We start from the raw sequence: 17,606 nt of genomic DNA on the forward strand, positions 1-17,606 counted from the left end.
ATGATTGATGGCGGCCAGTTGTGAAGCCCAACAAAACCGTTTAATATCTGGGAGGGCAATGCCACTGTCATGCCAGGGGAGCGTCAACTTAGCTAAAGTAGACTACGCTGTAACCCTTCCACCTCACGGAAATAGCTGGCTGGCACTACATCTAGGGGATTTTGAAGAGCATAGAGGAACCGAGGCAATGCCATCATTTTAAAAAGGACCGCTCGCCCGAGAAGGGAGAGCGGAAGTTTTCTCCAATTAGCGACATCACCCCGAAGCATCTGCAAAGGGGGAAGGAGGCTCCGGGCATACCGAACTGCGGGGTCAAGAGAGATAAAGATCCCCAAATACTGAAACCCAACTGTACTTATTTGAATGGGACAGTTCCGCGGTGGGACCGGGGGTTCCCCCCTAAGGACAAACAACAAGGATTTCCCCCAATTGATGGAAAGCCCTGAGTTCTTTCCGAAAGAGGCCAGAACATCACATACCACAATAAGGGACTTCCGGGAAGAGGTCAAATGAAGCAGAATGTCGTCCGCATACAAGGAAACTCGATCCTCCCAGTCGAATGCCCCGAATAGATGGCTCCCAGCCAGCGCAACCAAGCCGCCAGGGGTTCCAAGGCCAACGAGAAAAGAGGAGGTGAGAGAGGGAAGCCCTGCAGAGTACCTCGACCAAGAGAGTATATAATTTTAAAGGTGAAAATGGAGGGATACTAAGGTACTGGCTCACATTTGAAGAGATTAAAAGGAGAAAATAAATTGATACTACATTAGGAAAAGAACTTTATAAACATACCTATAAATGGGACAAAAGAGCTATTTTGACTTTGTAAAAAGATTTTTTAAAGAAAAAGAACGTTGTCAAAGATCCTCACAGGAAATATAAAATAACTGAACTGGTATACTACATTCTCAGCACAACTCCTTAAGGGACAGGGCTCTGATAGTCCGAAGATTTCAAAACATTCTGCGGTTCTTACTAATAGAAAAGAATATTCTGGCCTGCAAATGTATAAAGGGCACATGCTCTTTACCTACACCCATCAATACTTTATCCCTCAAGTATTTTACACATGACATAGTTCAACCTGTCTGCATCTACATTCACCTAGACGATTTAGCGCTCTAACTATTCTCATAGTCGTAGCCTCTTTACAGGGGAAACAATGAAATTGTTTTCAGCATAATCTTACTTTCTGTGTTTTTTCTTCTTCTTTGATTTCTTTTTGTCTTCCTCATCTGTAAAAACATAAATAGTCATAAATGCAATTACTCTGACTGCCTTCTTCAAATATACACACCACTCATTCCTGCTTGTGACTTCAGTGTTTTTGTTTTCTTTAAAAAACATAAAAGGGATTTGAGTTGGCCCACTTCATTTACTGGTCTGCTTTAGTATCATTCACAGCTTTATTGTGCCTACTGCAGCATACAGCATGAAGGAATGAGTTAGCCAACTTCAGCTATTGGGACTCTTTCACTGTGAGAGATGGCATTTTGCCTGATCACAGGAGCACTCGCATCTTGCCGAAAAAGAACTGAACTTTAGAGCTAGTGAGTCAATACTTTAATTTGCTAATTGTATTCTATTGTAAATGCATTTATATAGCGCTTACTAACCCCGACAAGTCAAAGCACTTTTTCGGCGAGTAGCAAGCTACTCCGGAGCTCAAAGGATTAGTGATGAATTAGTAAAGTGAAATATGAAAGTAATTAGAGTGGTGGGTATGTAGTGAAGGCAGGGCCTTACTTGCGCACATTGCTATTTTAGCATAGGCTTATTAGAAGTTTAAACGCCATTTTACCTTTTTGCTGCTTTTGCACACAACACTGTATGTAACTGTTGTTGTAAGTTAGGCTGCGTGAATTGCACAAGAGAATGGCTTGTTTTCAACGTCCCTGGACTTACAGCTCGACCTTAGTCTGCACAGTGAGTGCTGAAGCCTCCAAGGTTATCAAAACAATGTACGGTGTTGTTCGGGCTGATAAACTCATGCACTAGACATAACATGCACGGAGCTGCAACTAGCTGAAATTCTGGCGTCTTTAATATCGCACTGCATGCATGATTTAGACACGCTGAAGGAAGTCCGTTTCCAGAGAGACAGAGAGCTATTGCAGATCCTGATGTGATTCACTTCTGCTGATCTTGGAGGTATGGGGTTCCACATTCAAGCCTAAGAGACCTTCTATATTTTATAAACCATATTCCCTAGCTAGGGAGGGTGGCATAGGAGGTGCTATAAAACCTGTTCCCAACATCATTATAATATGATTTCTCCTTTTGTGTTTTATGGCATTGTAACAATGCTATGATCGTATTATTTTTAATCATATGGCTGCTTATGTTCTCAAAAATACTGCATCTTAGAGCTCGGAGTTAAAATAAATATTTTGAACTTTATTGTGTCTCTTTCTTTACCCATGTTGTGGACTGGTATGAGAATATAACGAAAGAGTGTTCTTAATTCCCACCATTCCTGAGAGTAACCTAAGTCGCATGTTCTGGGTTGTCTAATCACTGGTACCATTGCTATAGGACGAAGAGCTAATGTGACACTGACGCTAGTCAGTTAGGGGTTCTAGGTACTGAGGTGAGTTTTTTGGTCCACCACAATTCACTTATGTCCTGGGTCTCTGTGCACAGTTCTGTGTATGAGCAGAATCCCTGCAACATGGCGCACCTAACATAGTGGTCTTATTTTTGGGACACTCGAGTAGTGCTAATAACAGTCCATGACACCCTCACTATGGTTTCCGGTTGACAGTGGTGACGGTTTAACCTACCTATAGTTACATGGGTTCTTTCAAGCTTGATAATTTATAAAGGTTTTTACTTGAGTTACTACCCGTTTGTGCTACAGTATTTTGCATTGTACTTTTTATCTCCTGTGTAGCTATGGGTGATGTCGAGATTCCTCAACATAGTAGGATGGCCGTCCGCACTCCCTTGCAGACGTATGGCGTCACTGTGGATGGCATGGCGATAGTTTTCGTGGTGAGTGCTTAAGCGGCATACCCGTTTGAGTTATTCTACTCATGGGTTACCTTTCCCTCAGTAAATGCTAATTATGGTCTGTTTCACACTTATACTCCCACAGCTGTGCCTCTAAACTACATCCCATATAGGACACTGGAGATTCCAATTTCTGCATGGCAGCATCGCATTTGGTTTAATGGCACCCATCCCCAATCGGTGATGGCAGTTTGGTTGGGCCCTTTGTCCATTCCCGGGGCCACATGGCCGGTCTTAGCCGGTTACACGCCGCATCCGCGTCACAACCAAGTCACTATAGATGAGTTGCGTGTGCTTTCTACCTCTTTGGTCGTAGTGCACCGGGCTCTAGTGCAATACGTTTCCCGCCACGTCAAGGCAGGCCACCTGGTGCTGCGGGGCAACCAGCTGGACCGGCCGGGATGAAAATTAATCCAGTCATGGTTAATTCGGTTATGGGCAAGCGGCCCCAAGATAAGGATGATTTACCTTTTTGGCTTGCTTAGAAATTTGACCAGCTGGAAGCAGTATTTCCTAATACGACTCCTGTTTCTGATTCTAACGATTAGTTTGCAGAAAGACTTAATACCAGAGGTTGCTGATTGTGAAACTTGGGGTAAGATATTTGGAACGGTCTATACTAAGTGCTTCGGCACTCCGTCCATGGCTGTCCTACCCTCCGTCATTAAGCATGTCCAGGATGAACACGGGGCGCAGGCAGCTGTTGAATTGGGAATGAGACTCGTTGGAGCGTTTGAGGTTGTTTCCGATCTCATCCTTGCTAATATTAAGGGAGATGCAGTGAACTTCCAAGTGTCTAATGCTTTGCGCGCAGTCCCCGATGCCGATAAACCCCGGCAGTTACCAAAAATCATTGCGGAGGCTTATAAAACCATTGGCCGCAGTAGTTTGGGTGTTAGGCCTTTTGCTAAAATAGCAACACAGAAGCAACCTAAGTGGCATCTTCTGATGAGCACCCCTCTTTTCCGAAGCAGAATTGGAATAAGAATAAAAAACAGGGAAAAAAGCAGCAGAAACAAGGGTCACCTCCTGCTTCGCCAATACCCGAGTCTACTCAGCGCACATATGATTTGCGCGACCCCGCTAGTATTAAGTCACCTGATCGTTTTCAGGTTCCTGATCAACATTCTCCCCGCTCTTTGTAGGATATATTGGTCTCACCCACCAGTGGAGGAGACCGTGGCAAAGGTCGGGGTGCCCAGCAATGCAAAGAGCAGCCCCGCAAGACCAACAGTAAATGCAAGTGAGACGTGTCAAAGACCCCAGTTTCAGAAGAAGAAAGCTGCCGCTTTAACAGTGAGGTATGCCACGGATAGTGAGAACACACCTTCGGAACCTGACATGGGGGCTGACGCTGTTAGCGCGGCGGAAATTACAGTAGTGCGGGAAGCAATGCGTCCATTTCTGAAGTTGACAGCAACTGACACGTTTGTTACTGTTGAGACAGCTGACACTAGAGTGGCTCTCCCTGAAAGACTTTATGAAATAGTCCTTTTAGTTGAAGGTGACATACAATGTACTATAAAAGGGGTATTTTGGGAAAATCGGACTATTACCCATTACATTTTGTTAGCAGAGGCTGATTGGCCCCCACCCTTCGTTCTGTCTGCTCCGCAAGGGGAGGAACAAGGGGAGGAGGTAATCCTCCCTGCTCCCTGCTTTCACACACACACAGTGCTGAAGGAGCAGGCACTTAATTTTGCAGAAGAGTGGGCTAAGTTGATGGCACTGGCGTTGTACTGTACTCAATGTGGATGGGACAAATTTTCCCCCAGACATGAGATACTGTTGCGGTCTATGCCACAGCCTCAACCCCAATATCCCATGAGACGTGAAGCGAAAGATCCAGTGGCAGAAATCCTTGAACAATTGGAATATCAAGGTTGTGATTGAAAATTGTGTGTCTCCGATGAATAATCCTTTTTTTACTGTGACTAAGCCTGATGGCTCGTATCGTTTGGTATTGGATTACCAGCACTTGAACTCTCATTGTCGGACCTGCGCGGTACAGAATACTCACAGTTCTGCCCTTGTGGATAGTCTTGTACGTTTTTTAGCCATAACCTGTCCTCTCTTAGTAGTCAATGGACAGCTTTCACCTGTGGCGGTAAACAAAAACAGTTCAGAAGGTTAGCTATGGGCTATAAGAACAGTCCTGGCATCTTTGCTGCCCGCATAGTCTCTCTTTTGGAGAGAATCGACCCGGAAGCATGTTCGTATGTTGATGACATTTATCTCACAGACGACGAATTATAGCAGCATCTGTGTCCCGTTGACCGCATCATTTGCATGTTTGCGGACATCGGTTACAAATGTAACTTTGCAAAATCACATATTGCAGAGTACACAGTGTTGTTCCTGGGCTACGAGCTCAACAATGAAGGTAAAGGTTTAGCATCCCACTTCTTGGAGAAATGCGCTCTGACAACTCTGAAAAAACTACAATCTCTGCTGGGTTTTTTGAACTTCGGGCGTACCTATATACCCGAATATGCCCAGCGTATCAAGCCACTTTATGCCTTGGTACAACCTACTTATACCAAATCTTGCTGGCTGCCTGAACATTCTGCAATTTTGCAATCTTTGCAGTCTGATCTTCTTGAATCTAAATTCTTACTGACTCGTGACAACCATACAAACCTGGTGATAAGAATCGTGCCAGGCGCAGTTGGTTTCACGTACCGGACTTTTAATGAGGGTGACACAGTCCCAATAGCTTACAAGTCACACTTGTACACCTTTGTTGAAATGCGGTTTTCCACTGTGGAAAAAGGTTTGACTGCAGTGCAGATGTCGATTCTGAAAGAACGGGCACTGTCGCAGGGGAAACGCATGTTGGTTGTTACACCGTATCCTGCCTTGGAGGCAGTGACGAAAGCCAGTGTACCGAATTCAAAAGCTTTGCACCCGAGGTGGATACAATGGGCCACGTCCTTGACATCTCTGGATGTCACGTTCATCTGTGACTCCTCTTTGCAAACACAAGAGTACTTGCAGTATGAATTTGTTCATCCTGCTCCTCTGACCATGCGCCCGCTGGAGGACTTCCATTGTATCATATACACTGACGGATCGGCGCATCTGGCTACGGATTCAAAACATGCTTATTCTGCGGCCTGCGCAATAGTGGTTGGTACTATGGTGAATGGAAAGTTCAAGTCCGATGTCATGCATACACAGACATTAGGGGACTGTACCGCCCAATTGGTAGAGCTACGTGCTCTGGAGCTTGCACTGGAGTACGCAGTCCCTTGTATGACTACTCTTACTGTGAGTGACTCTTACTACTGTGTTCAGTCTTACAATGACAATCTATTCTTTTGGACTCAGAATGACTATCACGATTCCAAAGGTAGCACGATTAAGCACAAAATGCTTTGGGTTCGAGTGGCTGAGCTTAAAGAACGGCTCCCACTCGTGTTTGTAATTCATACTATTGGTCACCAACGCGTGGGGGTACACGCTGTTGGTAACTGTCTTTCTGATGAAGCAGCGAAGGCCGCAGTTGCGATAATAATAATCCACATTTGTAAAGCGCGAACAATCACCCGTAAGGGTCTCCAGGCGCTGGGGGCCGTCAGGAAGATTAAGTAAGCTATTGCCCAGAGTCACATGGTGCTGGGCTAATCTGCCTCCGGTGCCGGGGATCAAGCCGTGATCCCCTGAATCCAGCAACAGTCACCCTGGCCACAGCGCCACACCTCTCCCCTCCCCAGTTGCGACATACTTAGTAGCAGCAGTTACATAATCCAAAGGTAATATTGATGATGACATCTTGGCAGCTATAGCTGTAACAGAGAAGGGAGGTAATTACCCTAGAGGTTTCCCTTCTAAATACTTTTGTCTTTTAAGTCCTGACTTAATTCCCTATGTGAGAATTAACGACGTTGGTGACAGGTTGATTCCCAACGCGGACCGCAGGCAAGCCTTGATAACAGCAGCTCACGAGGGTATGGCCTCGGCTCACGCCGGCGTGTCAGCTACTATATCTCTCTTACAACAGCGTTCCTGGTGGCGTGGATTGTACAGACAGACGCGTGATTACGTCCTTCATTGTGACATATGCCAGCAGATTAAACCTTCAACTGCTGCGCGCCCGCCCCAGACACAGTTGTACATATCTAACCACTTGGGTGTGTTTATTTAGATCACTGCGGTCCTTTCTCTTCTGATACTGCGTATAAGTACATCTTAGTTGCAGCTGATTCGTGCACACGCTTTGTTTGGGTGTGGCCACAAAGGAGTACTGATGCCCGAACTTCCATCAGGGATTTGCGTGTCTTTGTGGGAATTTTTGCATGTGGTACCTTTCACTCGGACCAGGGTCCAGCGGTCGCCTCTAAGGCGTACATAATGTAATGGGTTCATTGGGGGTCCAAGTCAAAATTTCGTCTCCATACTGGCCTGAGGGCAATTCAGTTGTGGACTCAAGGATTTCTATACCCTTTCTAATTGTACCTGCCTTTTAGAAAGCACCAATTACATACTGTAGGAAGCTGGCTCTGCATATAATATACCAAAGTAAGGTATAGTGAGCACAGAGTAGAGCGGATCCTCAGAGGCTTTACAGAGGCTAAAGTAGATAATACGAACGATCTCTTTTGTGGTAGTGTGGGCACGCAGTTCGGTTTATCAGAGTGATGTGTTAAGCATTTGTTGTACACACTCAGGCAAGAAATGAGGCCCACACTGAATGACTAAATTCGGGACTAATTGTTTTGTTAAAATATTACTTTTTGTATGTTTATTACTTAGAACTAAAGATACTTTGTTGCAGTAAAATGTGTTTTACAATACCACAGTTTTTCAAGCATTTTAAGGTTAACCTACATAAGGAAAACAATGTTGTAATTTCATAGGAAAGTACACAACTTACAATTCCAGTCTTTTGGTTTTAGGACCAACACTGGGCAAGGGCCAAACAAATGCAGAGACTGCACCACGGCACTGAGGCGGCCGGGTGCATAGGTCAAATTCAGTCACTGGGGCCCAATGTTAGTCAATGGAAACTGGGGGCACGCAAAGAGGTGTCGGTTACAGGTACGTAAAATCGGAGTTGGGGTCAATCGCCAAGGCTTAGAATCAGTACTGGGGCACAAGAGAGCACTAAACACACACCCTCAGTGGCACAGAGGCGGCCGGGTGCAGAGTTCCAACAGAGCGTTGGGTGCCAATGCAAAGAAATGGAGATTGAAGATTTCGAACACAGGCTGCAGGCTCTGCAGGCTCTGACTACTAAGCTGGACAAAGGGAATCAGTGGCTCTGGAGGCATGTTTGAATGTTGAGGGACACCGGGGCGCACCATCGGTCGAGCTCCTAAATGCCTGAGGGCTGCGGGTGCAGGGGGATCATTTGAGGCCGGAATATCCTTACCGGAGCCGGTCACGGTTAGAAAACCTTTCGTGATGAGGCTTCAGGCATCGTCATGGAGTCCAGGAGAGGTTACTCTGGGGTGGACTGTAGCTCAGGACAGCTGGGTAACCTTTTTGAGACTGGTGGGCCACTTTGACTTGGGCCGGAGGCATCGGGTGCAGAAGTGAGGTCGGGTTGTGTGGTTCAGCAGGGCACTAGAGCTCTTCTTGTTAGTTTCTTTGATGACAGGGCCGCTGTCCTCGGGAGTTCTTGGTCTTTAGGGATGGCAGGCAGTCCTCCCAGGGTTGTGAAGGTCGCTTGGCCTGCAGGAAGAGACGCTTTTTGGGCAGGTTTCTTTGAGGGCTGCAGACAGGTCAGTAGGGCTGGGACCAAGTAAGTTGCTGTCTGTTGTTTTCACTACTGGTATGGCCATGCGGTCCTCCTTTAGGTTGCGAGGAATCTGAATTTCTCAATTCAGGGGTGCACCTAAAGTACTAAACTTTAGGGGCGTTACAGGTAGTAGTTAATGGACTGCTTACCTTTAGGGTGACTACACCCTCAATGTGTTTACTCCCTTTGGGGTGTGAACACATCCCTAACCCCATTGGTGTAAATCCTTCAAAACAATATGGTGGATTTTCAGAGAAGGGGGTCCCTTCAGCTCAGGACACCTTAGTGGTGATCCTGGCTGAGAGGGGACACACCTCTCCTGCTTACTAATTTTCCCACCAACCTTGTTGCCAAAAGTGGGGCTTGCTCAGGAGGGCAGACATATCCACTAGCTGGAGGCTCTGGCTAGCATAACAAAGGACAGGAAGCCTTTGAGGCTCACGGCCCTTGAATGATGTTCCTGCTTGGGGGTAGGTGTGAAGCACCCCCACCCAGAGCAGGCTTGGTTTCTGACCCACGAGAGGACACGTCTCCCACCTGAGGGGGTCCGAAACATGTCTGTAAGTGGCAGGATGGTGCAGACCACTCAGCTACACACTAGTGGTTTGGCAGGTTTTCAGGGAGCACCTTTGAGGCGCTCTCTCAGTGCACTTATTAATTAATCCAACACTAGCATCAGTATGGGCTCATTAATCGGAGATGTTTGGCTCATAATGACAAGCTCCTAGCCCATACACTCGTATGGCTTGCCGCTGCACTTATAATGTTTAAGAATGGACTTTGACACTATAGGGGCATATCTGCTCATGCGGTTACACACTCACCAGACGTATAATGCACTCTACCTCAGAGCTGTAAGACCTGCTGTAGGGATGATTTGCCCATGCCTCTGGCAGTGCTGGTAGACCTGGCTCTCAGGGATGTGTGCCAGGCCGACTCTTCACTTTTAGTTGCACCAAAACATGCAGGCTGCAGTAGCAGTGTGCATGTGTTTGGTGAGGGGTCCCTTAGGGTGGCATAATGCATGCTACAGCCCTTAGAGACCCTCTCTGGTCACAATGACCTTGGTACCACTGGTACCTTTTACACAGGACTTATATGTGGGCCTAAAGTGTACCAATTGTGTAGACAATGGTACCGTTTACAGAAAAGAACACAGGTACTGGGGCCTGATTAGCAGGGACCCAGTACACAATCAAAGTTGCATCAGATACCAGGCAAAAAGTGTGTTGGGGGGCGTACTGCATCAAGACCCAATTTTCCACATACTGTTAAAATTATATATGTGATGGCTACTTTTTTTAAAATTTAAAACTGTATTGCAAGTGTAAGCGTGTTACTTTTATGCATTTTGTTTTTCTTCTCTTTTTGTGGCATACGCTTGCAAAACTAACATACATCAGGCCATAATGTATGGCTTTGCTAACGCTTGCTTTTATAAGTGAACAATGTGACAGTATAGAGGTATGAATCCTCTAGGACAGTAGATTTATTCATACACCCAATGACTATTCAGAGATTTGATTTCAAGTCCAAGGCATTGGTGATGTGTGGCTCTTAAGATGAAAACACAAAATTACTAATCCGGCACAAACAGTCATGATCTAACTTTACAAATAATTCACATGTTCATTGCCTTCTTCTCCATGATAAAATAATTACTTTTATATTTTTCCAGGTAAAATCTTCCAAATATAAAATTCATTCATTTGCACTCATGGCTAAAGAAAGACACTTCTTACTGGTTTCAACAAGACATAGTCCAACTTTTAACTAATGGATAGATCATAAACAATATTTGTGAACATCCAACAGTAGAACAACCTTAGTCAACTGAATCCTTACAAGAAGGAGAGTAATATTTACATATGTATTACCCCAAACTTGGCAAAACAAAGGGACTTAGCAATGCCATGAAACTCTTGAAAAGCATTCAACATAGGTTTACAAATAAATCATATACCCCATTACACAAAACAACCAAACTAGATTTGTTCACCCACTCGAGTTGGTAGGAGGACTAATAAAAAAGCATTGCAAACGGTTTCTGAGGCTACATGCAAAATCATACTAGTTAAGCCTTTTCACAAATCTCAGTATTCTGAATGCATTCACAAAATATACCCAGGACAATCTCAGAATCTCACCAGATCGAAATTAGAGAGACAGGTCTGTCTTAAGCAAGGAACTGTTTGGGCTTTACACAAGCTAAAACACACATTGCTAGCATCATTTACCAATTAAGCAACAATTCCAGGCATGGGAGTCACGGCTTAAATATTCAGATACTGGATACTGAATGAAAATGTGTTAATTTAAGTGTACTAAAGCATATAATTGACGCGGGCCACACAAAGCCAATAGCAATTTGGGGGTTAATGACATTTGTAGACTGAACGGACCTCAAACATGACCAACTGATACAAATGTGTCCAAGTACATACATGCCCTACTTGCCGACATGCTGCTCAAGGTTTTCTTATTTCTGGTAGTCTACTACTTATGTGCATACCAACATCATCACTATGTCCCAGGTATGTGGAACTCTATAATTTAATGAGATACGATTTTTGCTGAGTTTCATCTCATCTTTGTGCCTACTGTCCAATGCAAAGTAACTTGTATAAGTTAACAGAAACAGGAAATGATAATGCTGGTAATTCATTATGGTGTTTTTTAAATCACAGGTTAGAATAAAAATGAAGACAAGTTGTTGGTTGAGAGCCATAATTTACAGTACTTGTGGAATTAAGTTGTTTAAAAAAAGCATTCTTAGATAAGGCATAATTTTAGTAGATTACAAGTTTTGAAAGCACTATTTACTTGCAGACTATCGGACATTTTGCAGAAAGATATATAAATACCAAACATCAATGCTACTTACCAGGGCAAATGGAATTATGTGGCAGGAGAGTGTCAAATTATGTGGCAGGGTTTTGTAAATTATGCTGCAAGGAAAGCCAAATTATGTGGTACAATGTGGCATATTTTGTAATCTTATTACTTCATTATTTCGAAATTTTTAAAGTTGCTAACACGGTCTGTGCATTTGTTACACCTCATTAGTACCAGTTTAACATCCAAATCTAGCAATAAGCAACAGAAAGGTGGCCAGTTGAGTTTTGCAGAGGGCCTTCCACTGCGCGGCAACACTAGTTGCTGCATTTTTAGTAACTTTTGAACCGTTTGAGCTAGAAACCTTTTTATGTTAAAATCAGAAGATTATGCAGCAGATGATGGATTATGTGGCAAATGCGGCAACGGTATATATATGCATAAATCAAAGCTGCTGCACAATCTCTAAATTCCAGTGGCCCAGCTACTTAAACACCCAAATACGTTTTGCATTTGTATACAAGTGAGACTATATTGTTGAAAATCCTTCTCACTGAAACAATGGCAAAATAGTAAAATATGCATGATTTCAAATTTGTAGTTTTCATACCGCTAGAGTCGTTTTCAGATTCACTGTCACTATTTTCAGAATTCTTTTTACGCTTCTTTTTTGAGCCTTTTCTCTTCTTTTTCTTTTTCTTCTTTTTCTTCTTTCGCTCTTCTAAAGAGGCATTAAAAATTATCAAGTTACCAACAAACAAATCAGGCATTATCTAGTATTATTTACTTTATTTTGGCCGATGGCCATAAAAGTAATACAATTAAAATATTAACATTTTTACAAAGGAAGCACAACACAATGTCAGCTAAAAATAATATAGAAATACCATGCGTAAAATATTATTCGAAGTATCCACTCTTGGCCTAAGGACGCAAACCAGATGTACACACACGTTTGACCATAGAAAAGAGCCTAGTGTGGTCAGTCATGCCTAAAAGTACAGTGTATACAGGTCACGTTGAAATGAATGAGTTTGTAAGAGCATCCGGCCAGAATAATAAACTTTAACAAGCAGGTACTGTAATAAAGTGCATTACTGGACACGTACATACTATATTTAAAATCTAAAACATACAGATGTATCCATTATAAAAACCAAGGTAGTATAGATACAAAAATACAGCTGAGGTTTCAGGGTTCTACCCTGTCTCACAGGATAGCCTAGCTAAATAAAGTGCATGTGCTCCGGCTTACGTTATCATTAAAAAAATACACGTTCTAAAGGCTGTAATACCATGATAAACAACAAGGGGGATGGCGGATTTGCATTAGGAAGAGGAGACGTAATAAGGAAAGGGAAGCCAATTTTCAAACGCATTTGCTATGTGCTCTCCAGGTATTTATCAATAGAGAAGACAATAGCCGGAGATGAGTCCACTTTGCATAATCATATTGTTACCCTATATTGGACAACACCTAAAAGGTGGCACAGAGGAGCAATCCAATACCTGTGCTGCTTATAGTACCTTTGACAAAACAGAAAAAATTAGATCGGTTTCTTCAGCAGTTCTGCAAACATGACATATCTTACTACCTCCTTGATTACCATTCAATTTGACAGTGAAGGTACCAAGCAGTAGTGTACCTAACCGGAACCTTATATAAAGGGCTTTTGTGAATAGGGAAATTGATATAATTAATACAATTTTCGAAGTATGAGGTAGTCTTGAATCCTATGAAACAATCAGTCATTTGACCCATGAACATATGTTAGAGACATTTGTCCTCCTAAAGCTCACAATAGATGGCATTCAGTTTCTTATTTGTGGAAGATGGAATAATTACAGGAGACAACCAATACTCCTGCAGATTCATAGAGTAGAAGGAGTGTTTAACATAGTCAAAGCAGCGTAACAAAACTCTTCTCCAGTGTTTATTGAAGACATCTCTTAGGCCCTCCCTATATTCTGCCAGCTCAGTCGCTGACCAAATCTGTAGCCAATGCAAGATTGGTTTCAAATGCACTAGGGGTGCAATGGAACGTAAACCTATATCATGTTTAATAATCTGTGGCGTACTTTGGGGCAATTTAAGGGCTGTTCTTAGAAATAAAAATTCTGCCACGTCCAGGGCTTTTAGATTAACATATCACCAAAGTTCTGCTCCATATGTTGCAGCAGCTTCTGCTTTAGCCCTCTAAACCTAAAGAATAGGGGAAACTGGATGAAACATTGTATTGTATTGTAATTGCATTTATATAGCGCTTACTACAACGGAGGAGGCGTCAAAGCTCTTTTTCGTTGAGCAGGACGCTTCTCCGGAACCCAAAAGGATTAGTGGTGAATTACTAAGGTGAAATATGAAAATAATTTGAGTGGTGGATATGTTAGTCTGTTATTTGGATTGAGAAGGATAGAGGAGGTATAGAAGAGGGAATGGTTTGCATTATAGAGCGCGTGCTACCCCATATGAGGTGTTGAAGCGATTTTGGGTGAATAGCATGCTACTCGAGAACCAAAAAAGGACTAATGGTAAATTAGTCTAAGGAACTATGAAATTAAATTGAGCGTGTGGACATGTTAGTCTGTTATTTGGATTGAAAAGGATAGTGGAGGGATGAAAGAGGGAATGGTTTGCGTTATACAGCACGTGCTACCCCTGATGAAGGGTTGAAGCACTTTATATAGAGGGGGTGTAGTCACCCCAGGGGTAAGAAGCTCATTGACTACTACCTACACTCTCCTAAATTCTGTATGTAGTGGTCCCCCTGACCCCAGGGATTCAGATTGGTCTACCTGACAACAGAGGGAAGACAAAGAAGAGCTGAAGACATGAGAACAAAGGTCCTGTTCCTAAACTGGCGCCAAATTCTGCCTGGCTGCTTGCACCTTAACAATCACGAAGACAGACTCTTCTAGAAGCTGAACAACCTCCCCAAACCCTTGGAGGCCTGTACAGTGCTTCAACAACCATGCAGCATCTCCTTCGAGGTTGAGGGGCCACTCCCCTGCACCTGCAGGCACCGGCCACACTTATCCGGTACTCCGTTTTGCTGGCCACTGTCCACCGACAGAGCATCTTGCCAAGATGAGGTCACTGTGGTTCTAGAAGGTCAGCCTAGCCTCACCAACGAGGTTCGAGACACTAAACCCTCCAGGAGCCTCAAAGTACCAATACCCTGGGTACTGGAGCATTTGCCGCAACCAAGGCTTGTTGAGTATATAGCCCGGAAACCATCGAAGCCAAAGCCAATCTGCAGACGAGGGACTCCATGAGCAATGAGTTCTACTCTGAGAGTGGCCCTTCTGTTCTGTTTTCTTCCCCTCTCCAGGTCACCCAAGTAAATTGAGAGCCTCCAACGCAAGCAACCCACCAGACAAAATCGCCGGGATGCTCCTCGGAGTAGCCGTGCGCTATAGAAGAAATAAAATAACATAACATAACATAACAAAACACCTCTGCATCCGAGCCCCACAGCGTGATTTCACGTAAACTGACTGTGCCCCCTTGCCTCAGAGACCCTCAAGAGCTGTGCCGCCCGCACCACCCACCCCACCGGGTTCTGCCGGACTTGTACCCAAGTCCCCACTTGCAGCCTTTCTTTTACATCTTTCCTACCTGAGACTTTATGCGTAGCGCTCAGAGTTACCAACGCAAGCAGCACCTCTGCACCCGGACTCACCAGGGCAGGTGAACCCAAACTGCTGGTGGTTCCTTGGACCTTGGCCCCTGGGCCCCTAAGCACCTTAAGCCCCAAAAGGCACCCTCAAAATAAGCTTGCAAGTGTATGTATGCAGTGTATGTTTCTCCCATAGGATAACATTATCGCATCCGAGCTCATGCCTCAAATACCAATATTTTAGGATTTTTCTATCTTACTGTAAAAATCATATCCCTGAAAGTACCTCTCTCCTAATAATTTCCCCCTGCATGGCCTCCAGGCATCCTTATGGTTTGCTGATCATGTGATGTATACCTTTGACCTGTATTGTTTAATTGTTCACTTGAGTTCTTTCTTCTATTCTACTGAGGGCATGTGTCATGCAACCACACCCTACAAAACCTTTCTCGTTGAGTGATCCATCACTGCAAGGAACTAGCTGTTTTATGTTCAATGAAACTATTTGATGCTCATCACTGTAAGACTTCAAGATATAGTACTGTGGTAGACGGCTTTCTTTATTATTTGTTCCCCGATTTGTGTATTCTTGTGTTTAGCAAACAAAAATTTCAATAAAAAGATTTATAACCAAAAAAACTAGGAAGCCATTTCCACTGACAAGTAGATTGTAACTATTTACTGCCACAGTCACTGTATTGACTAAATACAAAAGTCGTTATTTACTCTTAACCCTTTACTTTCCCCCCTCTACCATCTTTGCTCCTTGAACTTGTTTTCCATGTTATTCGTATGCTCTAGTAATGGATTTCTTTTTGAAATAATGTCTTTCTCCATGCTATGTTTTTGCTCTAGAAAATTATGTAACTATGTAACACTATTCTGTTGTAACCACTTCCTTATGTAAAGCGCTCTTATACATTCGGGTCTAGCCAGCGCTATATAAAACTCTTCAAATAAATAAAATAAATATTTACCCGATTCCAATCTTGTCTAAAATCATATAAAATTTGGTGTAATTTTTCTTAATTGGTCTCAGATTTCTTTTTGAGTGTGTGTCTCATTTATTGACTCTGTGTGTACAACAAATGCTCAACTCTCCTCTGATAAGCCTAAGCTGCTCGACCAAACTACCACAAATAGAGCCCTTGGATTATTAAAGCAAGCCACTGTAAACCAATAAGGGCTATCTGGATTTTTTGAATTGTGTACCCCTACAGAGGTACAATACAAAAAAAGCCAACTTCCTTACAGAGCTCAAAAAGATGTTTGCAGTCGAACGGGAGGGCTAACAAGATCTGCTGAACTTGAGGTTTAAAACCGGATTCCTTTAACCAGGCAGATCTCCTGAGAAGCACGCTTGAACTGATGCCTCTAGCTGCTGTATCAGCTGCATCAAGTGCCCAACATACAGTTGTGTTCAATATTAGTTTGTCCTCTGAGACATTCTGGTATGCCCTTCTTTATACTCCTCTAGGAGATGCTGGAGAAAGTCTTCCATCCCATCTCAGCAGGCCCTATTGCAGTGTGACAAGAGACCAATGGAGTTTGCGATCCTCTAATGGTTGGCTGAGTGGACTGCCACTCTCTTTTTTCACAGCGTTTATCCTTTTGCGTTCTCTATCTGGTGGGGGCACCTCACCAGATGTTTGAGAGTTTGCCCGTTTACGGGCTGTGGCCACCACTAGGAAGTCAGGTATAAGCTGGCCCTTGGTATATGTAGGGTCGCCTGGAAAAGGTGTACACTTTTTATCCACCCTGGGGGTAATAACCCTAGATATAACTGAGTCATTGAACATTTTCAGAGTATGTCTGAGCAAACCCTGGAGCACTGAAAAGTATTGGGTTGCGCACTGAGTGGATGAGAGGGCCTCAAACAGGAAGTCGTCTTCTAGCGACTCAGAGTGTGAAGTGGCACGTTTTGGAAAGTGGCTGCCCTTCTCATAAGGTCATGATATGTAGTGGTGTCGTCAGGAGGGGAAGGTGTTGATGAGTAAAGAGCTCGATCTGTGATTTCATGTGGATCTGCATCAAATAAGCCCAATAATCTTGAGGTTGTATTGACAATTGATCCCCATCACCATGTTGTGCGACTCCATTCGAGATTCAGAGCTATCTGGAAAGATGCTGCCTTCATCTGCAACAGACTGGTGTGCTTTACCGTGAATTCGGGATCCTCCAAACCAAAGCGGTCCAGCGGATCATCGACATTTACACTCTTCTAGCCCTTTGATCTCTCAGTGTGTGTGTTTAGATCGACATGACGTTATATTGATTATAAAGTGTCTTAGATAACTAGATATTTTATGATATTTTTCTCTGGCATCAGCACAGATGGGAGTAGGGCAGTCATTAACCTATAAAAAACAAGAAAGTTTGAAAGGAGGGTCCACGGGAAT

At 43.7% G+C, this 17,606-nt stretch overlaps 1 protein-coding gene across 1 annotated transcript in view; it reads right to left on the bottom strand.

Annotated features, from left to right (window-relative positions):
- Positions 1-17,606, bottom strand: part of NKAP (NFKB activating protein) — a 203,620-nt gene that overhangs the window by 98,912 nt on the left and 87,102 nt on the right. Inside the window, exons 4-5 of the mRNA XM_078688728.1 lie at positions 12,198-12,308; positions 1,187-1,232 (exon numbers count right to left, since the gene is read on the bottom strand). Coding sequence (XP_078544854.1) covers positions 1,187-1,232; positions 12,198-12,308 — 157 coding nt within the window. The remainder of the gene's footprint in view (positions 1-1,186; positions 1,233-12,197; positions 12,309-17,606) is intronic.

This window comes from Lissotriton helveticus, chromosome 4_1 (assembly GCF_964261635.1).
Source record: "Lissotriton helveticus chromosome 4_1, aLisHel1.1, whole genome shotgun sequence".
In the NCBI taxonomy this organism is placed as follows: Eukaryota; Metazoa; Chordata; class Amphibia; order Caudata; family Salamandridae; genus Lissotriton; species Lissotriton helveticus.